Source organism: Capra hircus, chromosome 18 (genome assembly GCF_001704415.2).
Source record: "Capra hircus breed San Clemente chromosome 18, ASM170441v1, whole genome shotgun sequence".
In the NCBI taxonomy this organism is placed as follows: Eukaryota; Metazoa; Chordata; class Mammalia; order Artiodactyla; family Bovidae; genus Capra; species Capra hircus.
Genome location: NC_030825.1, coordinates 9,881,152 through 9,898,256, shown reverse-complemented (window position 1 = coordinate 9,898,256; position 17,105 = coordinate 9,881,152). Strand labels below are relative to the sequence as shown.

At 45.4% G+C, this 17,105-nt stretch overlaps 1 protein-coding gene across 6 annotated transcripts; it reads left to right on the top strand.

Moving 5' to 3' along the window:
• SDR42E1 (short chain dehydrogenase/reductase family 42E, member 1) lies at positions 596-14,281 on the top strand. 6 transcript variants are annotated; one of them, XM_018061768.1, is made up of 4 exons: positions 633-698; positions 9,701-9,861; positions 10,962-11,054; positions 12,052-14,281. In XM_018061768.1, the coding sequence occupies exons 3-4, from the start codon at positions 10,987-10,989 to the stop codon at positions 13,163-13,165; spliced, it is 1,182 nt and encodes a 393-aa protein (XP_017917257.1). In that variant the 5' UTR covers positions 633-698; positions 9,701-9,861; positions 10,962-10,986; the 3' UTR covers positions 13,166-14,281. The 6 variants fall into 6 exon arrangements, with proteins under 6 accessions (XP_005691884.2, XP_017917257.1, XP_013826411.2 ...); XM_013970957.2 differs by having other exon boundaries at positions 8,504-9,861; XM_018061767.1 differs by having other exon boundaries at positions 635-698; positions 8,736-9,861.

The window sequence follows — 17,105 nt, the reverse complement described above, 5'->3', positions numbered from 1 at the left end:
CTTCACACTCCAACTCTCACATTCATACATGACTACTGGAAAAACCATAGCCTTGACTAGACGGACCTTAGTCGGCAAAGTAACGTCTCTGCTTTTGAACTGAGCTGAGCACCTCCTATTTATCAAGCACTGCCTATGCTCAACATTGTGCATGCGTTAGTCACTCAGTCGTGTCCGACTCCTTGCGACCCCACAGACTGTAGCCCGCCAGTCTTCTCTGTCCATGGAATTCTCCAGGCAAGAGTACTGGAGTGGATTCCCATTCCCGGCTCCATAGGAACTTCCCCACCTAGGGATCGAATCCCGGTCTCCTGCATCGCAGGCAGATTCTTTACCGTTTCAGCTACAGGGAAGTCCTGCTCAGCGTTTGAGGTACACAAAGACGGAAACGGAAGTCTAAACTGGAGATGGTTATAGCCGATGTGCCCTGAAAGGGCTCCCGCGAGGCTGAAACACACGGTTTGGGCATGTCGGGGAGATGCGTGAAGTGAACTCCACACCGTCGCATAGGTGACGGTGGGATAAACCTGTACACCATAGAGATGCCAAGACCTCCGAGCATCCTAGAGAGGCCGGAAGTAGCTCCAGGAGGCTGGTCCGACGGCTCAGGCGCCGAGCCGGGGTGGAGGTGGGGAGAGGGAGGGGCTTGAGTCGCCCTACCTCGCGCAGTCTCGGCGTCGCTGTGGTCTTGTGCCTCTGTGAGTGAGTCCGGGTAGGGAGGGTCGCCCCTCCGCCGGGACCCAGGCGCGGGGCCTAGACTGAGTCCTAGACTTGGTTCTCCCTTCAGTTCCCTGTGTGACCCTGGCGGGGGCGCCTGGGCTCGCACGCGCGTCGGTGTCGTGGCGGCCCAGGTGGGACGAGCCCGGTGGCCGCTGGTACGGGGCGTGGTCGTGAGTAATGGCCGACCTAAGTTCACCCTACTTCCCCTCGGATTCCAAGCAGCGGGGCTCAGCGTCGCTTTCTAGGATCGTTGCAAAGGTCTCAAAGCACCGGCTAGCTTCTGGTTTTCGTCTTTCTTTTTGAAAAAGATGGCAGGCCCCAAGCTCAGAACTTTCAACAGGCATCTGTGTCAAGCTAGACTCCATTCACATTTTTTAATTATAATCGCACTTTGTGGGGGAAGATTACTTTCTCTTGATGACAGATGATTCTGGTTTTCCATTTAAGTGGCCATGTAAGGTTCCCATTTAAAATGAAGGTATTTATTGCTAAAAGATAAGTTTTAAATAAAAAACAGTAAGTGCTAGTACCAGAGATAGGGCTTCTCTGGTGGCCCAGTGGTAAAAAATCTGCCTGTAATGCCAAAGACACGAGTTCGATCCCTGGGTCAGAAAGAGCCCCCAGAGTAGGAAATGGCAACCCACACCAGTAATCTTGTCTGGAAAATCCCATGGACAGAGGAGCCTGGCGGGCTCCAGTCCACGGGGTCGCAAAGAGCCACACACCACTTAGCGACTAAGCAGCAACAAAGTAGCAGAGATACCAGGTGTGACAAATTATGAAGGTGGTAAGTGAATGACACTGCGCTGTTCCCAACCCAGCTGGGCCCTCCTACTCTGATGCGTCTGCGGGTCCTTGCTCCAACTCAGCCTCTGTCTCCTGCATAATTTGTGGGCCGGTTTTTTTGTTTGTTTCAGATGTTTTTCCTTTCAGCTTGACTAGGGTAAAAATGATGTGTAGCGTTGTGTGATTTTAAGATGCACAGCTTGATGACCTGATACGCATATATATTATGAAATGATAAGCACAGTGAGGTCAGTTAACATCTCCATCACTTCAGAGAATTATGATAGTTTTCTTTGTGTGTGGTCAACACTTGAAAGATCTACTCTCGCCTGGCGTGCGGGAAGATGGCGGCGTCCAGGTGGAGGTCTAGAGATCAGATCTGCATGGAGTTGGCGTCTGGGCCAGCAAGGCAGAGCCTGGCTCACCCTGGGCGGTGCGGCCTTGGGAGCTGAGGGGTCCCAAAGGGGCGGGGGCGGGGGCGGGGTGGGAATCTACTCTCCCAGCAGCTTTCAAGCCTGTAATACGGTAATATTACATATGGCCCCCATGCTGTGTATTTGATCCGCAGAATTCAATTATGTCTTGTAACTAGAAGCTTATACCCTTTGACCAGCATCTCATTTCCCACATCCCCCACCCCCTGGCAACCGCCATCCTACTCTTGTTTCTATGAGATCAGCTCTTTTATAGTCTGTGTAATCAGGATCACCCCAGTATTTGTCTGTGACTTATTTCACTTAGCATAATGCCCTCAAGGTCAATTGGTACTGTCACTAATGGTAGGATTTCCTTCCCTTTTTGAGTGGCTGAATAGTATTCCACTGTGTGTGTGTGTGTGTGTATACATTATATTTTCCTTATCCATTCATCCTTTAATGGGCACTTAGGTTGTTTCCATGACTCAGCAGTTTTGAATAATGCTGCAGGGAATATGGGGGCGCAGATACCTTTTCAAGATAGTGATTTCCTTTACTTTGGATATATATATATAAATGGGTAGGCAAGGTTCTTGAGCTCTGCGTCTTTTTCTCATATCAGAAAAGCTGAGGATAATAATTACCTCAGAAGATTGTTCTGAGGCTTCAGTGGTAAACCTTAAGCCCCTCACCCATAATAAATAGTAAATGCCGCCATAGTTGCTATTTTCATTTTAGCAAGGAGGAAACAGGATCCGAGAGGTTCAGTGACCTTCCCAGGATCACACAGGGAATTGATGGGAGAACCAAGTCTAGGACTCAGATTTTCTGATTTATAACCTAAAAAGCTTAACCCTGCCTCCCCAACTACCTCTGCCTCTTGGGAGGGGATGGGGCACCTCCTGCCTGCCCTTCTGGAAATTGGAAGGTCCCTTTTCACATTGCAGAATGTGTTAGCTGTGAAAGCCCCCACGGGACTCAGGTCACCAGAGACTTGGCTGCTTCATCACGGACTCTGCACAGCCCTGAGTGCTTGATGTGGGTGAGGTGTAAGCTGTAGAGTCAGATGCATCTGCATTCTAGTAGATACAGCCCCCTACTGTCCCAACTACAGTGACATAGTGTCCCAACTACTATGACCTGGCCATAGTAAATGGGATTTACCAATTAGTACTTGCCTCAGAGGGTTGTTAGTAGCATCAAGGGAAATGATTTGTGGAGAAGGTCTAGTGGGGTGCGCAGCACGCAGTAAGTGATTAATGAATGACGGATGACAGTACTTTGATATGTTTTAAGTGGCAGGCATGCTGACCTAGAGGGGAGGAAGTACAACTGGAATGCGTGCAGCTACAACAGCAAAGGGCATTGGAAAGGTTGCAGAGTACAAACTGTATTTGGATTTACCAGGTCTCAATTCAGTTCAATTCAGTTCAGTCGCTCAGTCGTGTCCCACTCTTTGTGACCCCATGAATTGCAACACGCCAGGCCTCCCTGTCCATCACCATCTCCCGGAGTTCACTCAGACTCACGTCCATCAAGTTGGTGATGCCATCCAGCCATCTCATCCTCTGTCGTCCCCTTCTCCTGCTGCCCCCAATCCCTCCCAGCATCAGAGTCTTTTCTGATAAGTCAGCCCTTCACGTGAGGTGGCCAAAGTACTGGAGTTTCACCTTTAGCGTCATTCCTTCCAAAGAACACCCAGGACTGATCTCCTTGAGAATGGACTGGTTGGATCTCCTTGCAGTCTAAGGAACTCACAAGAGTCTTCTCCAACACCACAGTTCAAAAGCATCAATTCTTTGGTGCTCAGCTTTCTTCACAGTCCAACTCTCACATCCATACATGACTACTGGAAAAACCATAGCCTTGACTACATGGACCTTAGTCAGCAAAGTAATGGCTCTGCTTTTCAATATGCTATCTAGGTTGGTCATAACTTTCCTTCCAAGGAGTAAGCGTCTTTTAATTTCATGGCTGCAATCACCATCTGCAGTGATTTGGGAGCCCAAAAAGATAAAGTCTGACGCTGTTTCCACTGTTTCCCCATCTATTTCCCATGAAGTGATGGGACCAGATGCCATGATCTTCGTTTTCTGAATGTTGAGCTTTAAGCCAAATTTTTCACTCTCTTCTTTCACTTTCATGAAGAGGCTTTTTAGTTCCTCTTCACTGTCTGCCATAAGGGTGGTGTCATCTGCATATCTGAGGTTATTGATATTTATTCCAGTTTGTGTTTCTTCCAGTCCAGCGTTTCTCATGATGTACTCTGCATATAAGTTAAATAACCAGGGTGACAATATACAGCCTTGACGTACTCCTTTTCCTATTTGGAACCAGTCTGTTGTTCCATGTCCAGTTCTAACTGTTGCTTCCTGACTTGCATATAGGTTTCCCAAGAGGCAGGTCAGGCGGTCTGGTAGTCCCATCTCTTGAGGAATTTTCCACAGTTTATTGTGATCCACACAGTCAAAGGCTTTGGCATAGTCAATAAAGCAGAAATAGATGTTTTTCTGGAACTCTCTTGCTTTTTCCGTGATCCAGCGGTTGTTGGCAATTTGATCTCTGGTTCCTCTGCCTTTTCTAAAACCAGCTTGAACATCTGGACATTCCCAGTTCAAGTATTCTTGAAGCCTGGCTTGGAGGATTTTGAGCATTACTTTACTAGCGTGTGAGATGAGTGCAGTTGTGCAGTAGTTAGAGCATTCTTTGGCATTGCCTTTCTTTGGGATTGGAATGAAAACTGACCTTTTCCAATCCTGTGGCCACTGCTCAGTTTTCCAAGTTTGCTGGCATATTGAGTACAGCACTTTCACAGCATCATCTTTTAGGATTTGAAATAGCTCAACTGGAATCCCATCACCTCCACTAGCTTTGTTCGTAATGATGCTTTCTAAGGCCCACTTGACTTCACATCCCAGGATGTCTGGCTCTAGGTGAGTGATCACACCATCATGATTATCTGGGTTGTGAAGATCTTTTTTATACACTTCTTCAGTGTATTCTTGCCACCTCTTCTTAATATCTTCTGCTTCTGTTAGGTCCGTACCATATCTGTCCTTTATTGAGCCCATCTTTGCACGAGATGTTCCCTTGGTATCTCTCATTTTCTTGAAGAGATCTTTGGTCTTTCCAATTCTGTTGTTTTCCTCTATTTCTTTGCACTGATTGCTGAGGAAGGCTTTCTTATCTCTTCTTGCTATTCTTTGGAACTCTGCATTCAGATGCTTATATCTTTCCTTTTCTCCTTTGCTTTTTGTTTCTCTTCTTTTCACAGCTATTTGTAAGGCCTCCCCAGACAGCCATTTTGCTTTTTTGCATTACTTTTCCATGGGGATGGTCTTGATCCCTGTCTCCTGTACAATGTCACGAACCTCATTCCATAGTTCATCAGGCACTCTATCTATCAGATCTAGTCCCTTAAATCTATTTCTCACTTCCACTGTATAATCTTTAGGGGTTTGATTTAGGTCCTACCTGAATGGTCTAGTGGTTTTCCCTACTTTCTTCAATTTCAGTCTGAATGTGGCAATAAGGAGTTCATGATCTGAGCCACAGTCAGCTCCTGATCTTGTTTTTGCTGACTGTATAGAGTTTCTCCATCTTTGGCTGCAAAGAATATAATCGGTCTGATTTTGGTGTTGACCAGCTGGTGATGTCCATGTGTAGAGTCTTCTCTTGTGTTGTTGGAAGAGGGTGTTTGCTATGACCAGTGCGTTCTCTTGGCAAAACTCTATTAGCCTTTGCCCTGCTTCATTCCATATTCAAAGGCCAAATTTTCCTGTTACTCTAGGTGTTTCTTGACTTCCTACTTTTGCATTCCAGTCCCCTATAATGAAAAGGACATCTTTTTTGAGTGTTAGTTCTAAAAGGTTTTGTAGGTCTTCATAGAATCGTTCAGCTTCTTCAGCGTTACTGGTTGGGGCATAGACTTGGATAACTGTGATATTGAATGGTTTGCCTTGGAAACAAACAGAGATCATTTTGTTGTTTTTGAGGTTGCATCCAAGTGCTGCATTTCGGACTCTCTTGTTGACCATGATGGCTACTTCATTTCTTCTAAGGGATTCCTGCCCACAGTAATAGATATAATGGACCAGGTCTAGGATCTGTCAAATACTTCTTGTTCCTGCTGACATTCTTAGAGAAATGGCTTAGGTTTGCATGGAGTTAATATGATAGTTTGGGAAGCAGTTGGAAAATACCTATTATAAAACTTTGTGATTAATTTTTATCATAAACATCAGGAATAACTGTAAGACTGCAAGGATCTTTTGTGCAACAAATATCTAGGCAAAAGGAGTTTGAGTGGGTAGCTGGAGCAGAAGATCAGATGATAGAATTAACTTCCCTGCCAGTGCCAGTAAAACTCAAAGCTGTGTGCAAATACCCTTGTTTGTCATGATTGTGTCAACTTTCCCCTTAATGCTGTGCCGTTAATTTTCTTCACAGATGTGTTTGGCGTTTTAGGTTTTACACCTCACAGCCCTTTTACCTGTATCAGGGTGACTCTCCTTATTGTGTGTAACTACTTGTTCATCATTATGTCTCTGACTGCTTTGTATTAAACACAGATAACTTTCAGATCACGTGTGGAGTTTGAGCAGCACTGTTTCTAAACCTTCTGGCCTCAATACAGTTTCCTGGTCTCAGTACAGTAAGAACACAGTTAACTTTTGCTTCCGTTCAGTACCTGGGCAGTAATTTAAAACATGCCATCATAGGGTTAAACGACCTGGATATATTTTTATCTTCCTTTAAAGTAAATACAGTAAATTTTTATCTTTATGAAAGCTGTCTTCAGTTCTGCTCGCGGTACTCCAATAGTGCCTAGATTTGTATGTTGCATTTTAATACCAGAGGGTCAGTAGCATCATCCTCTTGAACCCTGGGGATGAAGGAACTGTGTGCATAAGCTGAGGTTCTTATTACTGATCCTTCGCATTTAATTAGGTCTTTGTAAATCTGAAATACTCCTAGTCATTTTTATGAGTTTCTTTTCTTGACTTCCCTGTGAGATGTCAACTTTATTACCCTCGTTCTATCTTAGTATTATCAAGGGGTCAGGCAGACTTTAAATTTCATTTTTTCTTATTTATAATTAAGATTCCTTTTTTTTTTTTTTGGATCGTGTACTTAACCATAACCTGTATCTGCTAAAATGAAGCCTCAGATTAAATGTGACCCTCCCCCTCAACCCAGAAGAAAGCAATTACTGAACAAAGCCACATTTTGGAAGAGTCTTAAAGCAATTGAGATTATAAACAGTGGTCTGAGTGCCCATCCCTGCAAAGAATCAGATGGAAACTAGTAAAGCAGCCACCATGAAATATAAAAAGTCAGGCAGCCGTTTGAAGGAAAACCACGCAGACCCTCTTTTCTCCCTTGTGGCTTAGTGTTCATGGGAATTTCTTTTGGTTTCCTGCGAAATGTGTTTGCTGTGGTTTTTCTGTGCTCGCTGATGCAGGCAGCTGGAAAGGAGGAGGTGGCTTCTGGGTGGCGGCACTAATGGCTGGTCACCTATGAAGGTTTCACCAGCCGGGCGGATAGGCTTCTTTCATTGCCATTCGTCTTGCTGACTTATTAATCTTTCCTTACTCATTACCACTCCTCTGACCCTCCAGTTCAAGTCAGTTACACAGGTTCTTGCCCCAGATAATTCTGGAATTAGTTGGAAGGTAATGAGGAATAACGTGAATAGGCCTGACAGGTACTCGGAAGCATTAATAGTTTGAGTTGGTACATTCCTGGTGTGATTAGTGTGCAGTTGAGCCAGGACTGGCCTGCGGTCTTAGGACTGGATGGGAACGTGCAATTTTAAAAACAAAGGACATTGATGCACACTGCTGTATTTAAAGTGGGTAACCAACAAGCACCTACCGTGTAGCACAGAGAACTCTGCTCAGTGTTATGTGGCAGCCTGGATGGGAGGGGAGTTTGGAGAAGAACATGTACATGTCTGTGGATGGCTGAGTGACTTTGCTGTGCACTTGAAACTGTCACAGCATCGTTAACTGGCTATACTCCAACATAAAATAAAAACTTTTTTAAAAAAGGACAGTGAGAGATTTGGAAGAATTTCTTTTTTCTTTTTCCTTTCCTAAAAAATATTTATTTATTCACTTACGTTCACTGCAGGATCTTTAGTTGCAGCATGAGAACTCTTAGTTGCAGCGTGTGGGATCTAGTTCCCTGATCAGGGATCGAACGCAGGCCATCTTCAGTGGGAGTCTGAACCACTGAACCACCAGGGAAGTCCCTGCGAAGAATTTCTGTTGCCAAATTCTTAGTTGGGCTCTTTGAAGCCTTGTCCATTTTCTGATTTCCTTATCAGAGAATTCATGTGGAGACAGAAAAATATCTTAACCTTTTTTTTCCGCCTCTGGCATCCTCTTAATGAAAACCCTGTAACCAAACAGAACAGTTCTAAAACCTGTGAGTGCAGTTTTGCTTAAGGGCATCACCGTCCTTAGACTTGACCTGCTGCCCCTGCCTCCTGGTGATCTCAGCTGAGCACACTGGCCCTGCCCCTTCATCACCCCTCACCTAGACTCCTGCCAACCTCCAGTCTCTCCCTCCTCCAGGTAAAGCTTAATCTTTGACAAGGACTGAAGTGAGCCCGCCGTCCTGGACACCTACAGAGACTCTGTTGTCTGCAGAATAGAGTGCAGGCTCCCCCAAAGGAATCTGGGTTTCTCCGTTTCGCCTTCTACTTTAATTTGCAGAAGCCTGTCTCCTCTGGCATACGCTCCGGAACACAGGAATTTTGTCACATTTTGCTTTATGTCATTTTCATGCCAGAACTTTTCTTTTTAGGAACTAAGTTAAATGAAAATGGCAGCACTGATTGGCATACACCACGACGACTCTTGGACATGGCCAGGCCCTGCATAATTTGTGCCCATCATCATTTTACTAAATTGGATGTATTTCACCATGTTCCAAATCACCCATGAATTCTGCACATACTTGATGGGCATCCACTGCATCCAAGGTTCTCTGGCGGGAACATGCCAGTGAGAAAGGCTGAAGGTTTTGGTTCTCATGGCACCCACATTCCGCTGGAAGGAGATCAGTAGTCAGAAAGGAAACAAATACATTTAGGCAATGTGCCACAAAGAAAACAAAGCAGTGTTCAGATAAGGGAGAGCTCTTCAGAAACTACCCTCTGCGTCGAGCACTTGAGCAGACCTGAGTATTGAGAAAGATGCAGCCTGGCAGGGATCTGGCTCGTTGGCGGTTCACACAGAGGTGAAGCAACAGGTGAAGTCTAAGGACAGTGAAGCAACAGGTGAACTCTTAAGGACCGTGACGCCCTTAAGCAAAAAGGGCACGTAGGCCTCAGGGCACAGATGAGCTTGGCATCAAGGGAAGGGAGAAGTTCAGGGGGTGGAGCATAGAGTCGAGTTGAAACAAAAGAGTGAGAGGAAGTCAGAGAAGGAGATTGCCACCAGGTCATGGTGGTGACAGTAAGAAATCTAGGCTAAAGTGTCAGTGACTGACACCCTTCTGTGTCTGATAACAAAGTCATGTGATCATGTTAAGCGACAGAATGGGCCGCAGCAAGTTTTATGGCTGGCTAGTCCCAAATCCGAATGGGAGCGTCCTGCACTCAGAAAATAGTAGAAACACAAGGTCGCATATTAAAAGGATGCCGTGGCATTCAATCATGATGGATTTTCTTATAAGCACAACAAATGGCAACTGCTTAGTCAGACCTTGGGACTCCAGCCATCTTTCACATCATTTTGCTCAGTTTTCCTAATTTTCTCACCCTCAAGCCGTGGACACAGTCACTTGCTGAATCTTGTCTTCAGCTGTCACACCAACTGATTTCTGAATGATCTGATTAGCTTTACTGGTGATCAAAGCTTCTTAGAGTTTATCAAGAAGAATCTGACAAGCTTTATGTAATCCTGTACTTCTGAGAGACCTTATCATGGTAAGTGGGAATGTAAGAGAAAACTTGAATCCCTAGACTCTATAACTCGAAGAAAAGGAAATTCAAGCAGTGACATCCATGGAGCACCTACACTACATCAGGCAATTTTTATACGTGTTCCCATTCGGTCTCCAGAATCCTGCGAGCTTATTTTTAGCTCCAATGTTTAATGCAGCAACAGCTCCGAGGGATGAACCTGTCCAAATGGTAGCACCTTTGGTTGCTTGCAGTCTCCCTAGCTAACCATACTTCTCAGTTGTCTTCACTTACTTGACTGAAAGAGAGAAAGTGTGTGTGTGTTTAAATGCATTTGAGGACCTGCAAGCCTCCTGTTCCATTTCTTCTTAAGTGGAAAGAGTTGAGTGGCCCACTTTTTGCTTGTTTTGTCTTGTTTTTGAAAAAAAGATGTCTTGGAGCCTTGAGAAAATAATAATTAGAATATAATTTTAGCATAGATGCAGAAGGAGGGAGAAGCAAGGTTCCCATAGGTATTGAGCACACAGAGTACTTAGAGGATTTCCTGGGTGGGTGAATATGGTTTGCTACATAAAGGACCTTTCTGTCCTTCCCTGTTGTTTTTTTTTTTACATAAAAGCCAGTATTAAACTATGCTGCAGTGTGCTGTCTTAAACAAAAGATGTTGGAAATTTGCTTCAGAGTTCTGTCCTTGATTTTTTGGTGGGGGCAAGGGTGCAGAAAATGACCCTCCCTACCAAATTTGAGCAACTTCTTTTCAAAAAGCCTCTAGTGTTTTCCACAGATTAAGAATAATGCTTTCTATTTGGAGAGTGCTTTGTGGTTTTTCAAAGCTCTCCCAGCTACATTATCTTACTTAACCTTCACACTGACCTTGCCAGGCAGGCAGAGCAGATTATTACTGTTCCTGCTGACACACGGGAAGAAATGTTGTTCAGCCCAAGAAGTGACAGGAGGGGGGTGGGCAGGAGTCAGCTAATGTCCCAAAGCCATGACGGGAACCCAGGTCTGAGCTCTTCTTTCTGCTGGACCACACTGCCTTTTTGTGTCTATTAACCCCAAGTAGGGGGCCATCGCCTCTGCGGTTGGGTTAGTAATAGTGGTGCATCCTGCTTTCTTCATAGGTCCTGATATCTTTGACTGCCACATATGGATTCCCACAAATCTCTAAAGGAAACGGTCCTCATTACAGGAGGAGGTGGCTATTTTGGTTTCCGGTCAGTACATCTGTAAAATATGTCCATGGAAGTATTTTACCGGTAGTTGCTGGGAAAAGTATAGCTTTCAACCTACATTAATGCAGTGTAGACCAGGAATGAACCATGCTGCCCACTGTTCAGATTAGGAAATTGAAAGCTATAGATACATTCCACTTGAAGAGAAATTCTTTATAAAGGCATTGAATCGGGGTGGGGAGATAGTCATATCACACACACAAAAAATTAATAGCTATTCTTTCACAGTTATATTATCATTCATAAATATTCTGAAGAATAGATGGTGAGTGCCAGAACAGGGGGAGGAGGGGTTTTCTGGTGGCTCAGTGGTAAAGAATCCACCTGCAATACAGGGAGCTGCAGGAGATGCAGGTTCGATCCCTGGGTCAGGAAGATTCCTCGGAGGAGGGCATGGCAACCCACTCCAATATTCTTGCCTGGAGAATCCCATGGACAGAGGAGCCTGGTGGGCTACATTCCATGGGGTCACAAAGAGTCAGGCACGACTGAAGTGAGCTAGCATGCATGCATGCCTGGAACGGGGGGCTGGGTGAATGTAATATGTGGACACCACCATCTTTGAAGATAAAGCCTCTCTCATTGTAATTTAAATAAATGTGAAGATGCTTGTTTTTTAATATTTGCATAAGCAAGACTTGGACCAGTGAACGTGTAAAGTGAGGAACTCACAGGATAAGCCAAGGAGACTGGGAAAATTATATACTTTTCCAAAGAAAGAAAGAAAGTAAAGTCACTCAGTCATGTCCGACTCTTTGTGAACCCATAGACTGTAGCCTACCAGGCTCCTCAGTCCATGGAATTTTCCAGGCAAGAGTACTGGAGTGGGTTGCCATTTCCTTCTCCAGGGGATCTTCCCAACCCAGGGAACGAACCCGGGTATCCCACACTGCAGGCAGACGCTTCACCGTCTGAGCTGTACTTTTCCAAGGCATAGCTTAATAGTGATTTGATCTAACTTACCCTTTTTTTCTTGCAGGCTTGGCTGTGCTCTGAACCAGAAAGGAGTCCATGTGATTCTGTTTGACATCAGCCGCCCTGCTCAGACCATTCCAGAAGGCATCCGGTTTATACTAGGAGACATCCGCCGTCTCTCTGACATAGAGAACGCCTTCCAGGGTGTCAACGTGGCTTGTGTGTTCCATATCGCGTCTTATGGTATGTCAGGGCGCGAGCAACTGAATCGAAGCCTGATTGAAGAAGTCAACGTGGGGGGCACAGACAACATCCTCCAGGCATGCAGGAGGAGAGGGGTGCCAAGGTTAGTGTACACAAGCACTTTCAACGTCATCTTCGGAGGACAGGTCATCAGAAATGGAGACGAATCCCTGCCTTACCTGCCCCTTCACCTCCATCCTGATCACTACTCTCGGACCAAATCTATCGCCGAGAAGAAGGTGCTGTCAGCCAATGGTGTGGCCCTGGAGAGGGGCGGTGGGGTCTTGAGCACCTGTGCCCTGAGGCCGGCTGGCATCTATGGGCCTGGAGAACAGAGGCACCTCCCCAGGATAGTGAGCTACATAGAGAAGGGCCTGTTCAGGTTTGTGTATGGAGACCCCAAGAGTCTGGTGGAATTTGTCCACGTGGACAACTTGGTGCAGGCTCACATCCTGGCCTCAGAGGCCCTCAAAGCCGACAAGGGCCACATTGCCGCCGGGCAGCCCTACTTCATCTCAGATGGCAGGCCCGTGAACAACTTTGAGTTCCTCCGGCCTCTGGTTGAGGGCCTGGGCTACAAGTTCCCGTCCATCCGCCTCCCTCTGACCCTCATCTATTGCTTCGCTTTCCTGACAGAGATGACCCACTTCATCTTGGGGCGACTCTACAACTTCCAGCCCTTCCTCACCCGCACCGAAGTTTACAAAACCGGCGTCACACATTACTTTAGCCTGGAGAAAGCCAGGAAGGAGCTGGGGTATGAGGCTCAGCCGTTTGACCTCCAGGAGGCAGTCGAGTGGTTTAAAGCCCACGGTCACGGCAGACGTCCTGGGAGTCGTGACTCCAAGTGTCTTGTTTGGGATGGGCTGGTGATCTTACTCCTGGTTACAGTGGTTCTCATGTGGCTGCTGCCTTCCGTGATCCTGTCGGTGTGAAGGAGGAGCTGTACTGAGGTGTTACAGTACACCACTGAGGTGGTTATATATACTGAGGTGGTTTGCAGGAAACACACATTTTATAAATAGAGAATAGATACCTGATGTCAACATTTGGATCTTCAAGTCACTACTTAAGAATAGATTCTTGGGGGACTTCGCCCTGGCGGTCCAGTGGTTAAGACTCTGAGTTTTCAGTGCAGGAGGTATGGATTCAATCTCTGGTTGGAGAATTAAGATCCCATGTGCTACACAGCACAGCCAAAAAAAAAAAAAAATTGATTCTTGGATTAAGTCTTCATTTCCTACCTCCTGGCACAAATCCTGAAGGGAGAAAACAGAAACCAGGATAAGTTTGGGATTCGGATCCTTGGGTCCTCCTCCTTCAGACATGGACAGTAGACGTCATTCCGAAACCCACAGAGCTAAACTCCCTCAGATGGGAAATGTCTTACTTGAATTTCTCAGAAGCCAAAAATGTACTTATCTTCATTCCATACGTTCTGCATTGACTTCACAGAGGTTGAAGCACGATATGGGAATGGCAAAATGCTAACAGGCTTGCACTTGTGTGAAAAACACCAAGTTGAGCTACTTCCCAACAGCCCAAGCCTCTGAGGAGATGGTCACTTTTGCAGGGGAGGTGGTTGCTAGTCACATGTATGTTCTAGGAATGAGTTTTTGCCCTTCATGACATAAAGGTGTTATACCTGTGTGACCACATGGTAATGTTTGATATTGAAATGAACAGACCTTTATCTTACCTCCCAGGATTCTTTGGAGGGTTAAATTGGACCAGGTATATAAAGTGCCACTCACCACACTTACAAGCCATTATTTTTGTTAATATTGTTATTACACATTCCTTATGAGGGTTTTCTTCCTCAGGGTATTCTGTTTAGAGGGTACTGTTGCTACTGATCTTTCTGGAATACCTTTGTGACATGCCCTCAGAGTCTATAACAAGTGTGCTTAAATATATTCAATGTTGATAAAGTTGTGGTCTCCAAGGAGAGATTGAAATCTGGGAAACAGCTAAAAATCTGATAATTGATGAGAATATTCAAGTTAATGATACCATTTGCAATTAAAAAATAAAGCATAACTCTCAGCTAATAGACTGGTTTTCTTCCTGGGGAGAATTTCCATTCTCTGACGGCCTCTTCCAATGAAGAACATTCTGAACAATGGTGGCATTGTCCGGGCGCCCACGGGGATTGCTGTGGCAGACATTCAAGTTGTACTGTCACATGGGAACCAAAGTGCAAAGAAGACAACATCTTCACCCATTCTCTGATTCCAACTACAGAAAGGACAGCATTCCTATGCTCTAAGGACAGGTGGCTGTGGAAAGTCATGTTAGATTTGGTCTGAGAATATTTGTAGAAGGAGGGTGCTGGATGAAGAGGCCCTGGTGCATCTTGCCTGGACATTTTGGAAAAAGTGCTCAACTTGATACCAGAGGATCTGCAACCATGAATATCTTGTGTGGTCTTTTAACCCAGTAACTGCAGCCTCTGTAGGGCCTCAGTTGCCTGCTTTGGGAAATAGGAATGTATTTGCCCTTTCTATTAACCCACCTTTGGGATTTTCAAGTGGCACAATGGTAAAGAATCTGCCTGCCAATACAGGGGACACAAGAGACACAGGTTCAATCCCTGGGTTGGGAAGATCCCTTGGAGTAGGAAATGGCAACTCACTCCAGTATTCTTGCCTGGAGAATCCCATGGACAGAGTAGCCTGGCAGGCTGCAGTCCATGGGGTTGCAAACAGACACGACTGAGTGACTGAGTATCTAGCGCATTAACCCACTTAGCCACCTCACAGGGTTTGTTCTGAGCATAACGTAAAATGTAATGAGTACTTTTAATATATAATTTAATATATAAATTGCAACATTAATATAAGATGGTGGTGGGATTGCTTTTAGTAAAATAAGAGTCTTTTATTTTGCATTTCATGAAGTTAACTTAGTCTGAAGGTAACTTGTCTGACCAAGGCTTCCCTGGTGGCTTAGATGGTAAAGAATCTGCCTGCAATGTGGGACACCTGGGTTTGATCCCTGGGTCGGGAAGATCCCCTGAAGAAGGGGATGGCAACTGACTTCAGTATTCTTGCCTGGAGAATTCCATGGACAGAGGAGTCTGGCAGGCTACAGTCCATGGGGTCACAATGAGTCAGACATGACTAAGTGACTAATACTTTGACTTTTCAACTTGTCTGAGTATCTGCAGCATACCTAACACTCCAGGTGCTAAAGGGCAGGTGTATCTGTCCTTTACAGAGTTGCAGTCCAGCAGTGACATGGTGTATCCATACGGGAAGGCAGCTGAGAGACCAGGTAAGTGCAGTAAAGCATTTTTATTTTATTTGTTGTCACTGAGAGGCCTCACAGACTTTCAGAACATTTTTAATGAAGTTCTTCAAAAGAATGGCAGATAGTTCTAAGTTTTCTCATACCAGCTGTACTGAGCACAGTGGATGTTTCTTGTTTATGTTTTCTACAATGAAGGTATCTAAATGAAATTGACAGATGGGCTTCATTGTCATCTAAATAAGAGACATTTGATGTTTTCACAACATTTGACATACTTGTCCAATATCTCCTTGAAACATAATCCACTTACTTTTCATGAACTCGCACTCTTCTGGCCTTTCTCCTTGTTTTAATGATTTATTGTTACATAACAAATTACCCCCCAAGACATATCATCCTAAAATAACAAATATTACTTCTCAGTTGCTGTGGGCCAGGTATCTGGGTGTGGCCTACCTGGGTAAGCTCTAGTTTAGGGTCTCCTGACGTTGGCTGGCGCTGCAGTCATCAGAAAGCTTGACTGAAGCCAGAGGATCCACTTCCAGGATCATCCATGTTACTGTGAGCAGGAGATCTCAGTTCCTCAGCATGTGAGCATCTCCACAGGACTCAGTGTGTGGCATCCTCATGACATGGCGACTGGCTTCCCCCCAGAGCAGGTGATTCAGGAAAGCAAACTGGAAGCTGCAGTGTCTTTCATGACTTGTCCTCAAGTCACACAGTGCACTCCGCACTATGTACACTTTACACAGGTCAGTCCTTTTCAGTGTGGTATTCAGTACAAATAACGGAGGAGGAGTGTTGTGGGTCCCATCTTGGAGGCTGACCTCCACCATCTGATTCATCCTTCCTCTTCCATGAAAGGTAGCCTATATTTACAGCTACATAATTTTCTCAGCCTGCTTCCCCTTGGTAGAATTTGAGGGGGTCAAAGTGAAGAACTGGCTCCTTGAAAAAGACCCTGATGCTGGGAAAGATTGAAGGCAGGAGGAGAAGGGGACAACAGAGGATATGGTTGGATGGCATCACCAACTCAATGGACATGAGTTTAAGCAAGCTTCAGGAGTTGATGATGGACAGGGAAGCCTGGCCTGCTCTGGGGGGAAGCCAGTCGCCATGTATGAGGATGCCAAATAGTGAGTCCTACGGAGATGCTCACATGCTGAGGAACTGAGTTCTCCTGCTCACAGTAACATGGATGATCCTGGAAGTGGATCCTCTGGCTTCAGTCAAGCTTACTGATGACTGCAGCGCCAGCCAACGTCAGGAGACCCTAAACTAGAGCTTACCCAGGTAGGCCACACCCAGATACCTGGTGTGCTGCAGTCCATGGGGTCTCAAAGAGTCGGATACAACTGAGTGACTGAACTGAGCTGAAAGGCCTCTTTCCCTTTTGTAGTGTATCCCTTTCAGTCCTAATTATTGTGAACACTTTATGTGTCTCCTAGGAATCTCACTGCAGTCACTCTATTAGGCAAGAGCCCCACCCACATATTTCTCTGAGATATATTCTATACTATGAGTTTCTCCTGAGACTGTTGAGGGACAAATGCCCTCGAGTTTCTTAGAAATCACTGTTTGAACCAGACCTCTTTCTGTTTGAACCAGAGGTACCAGTTTAGG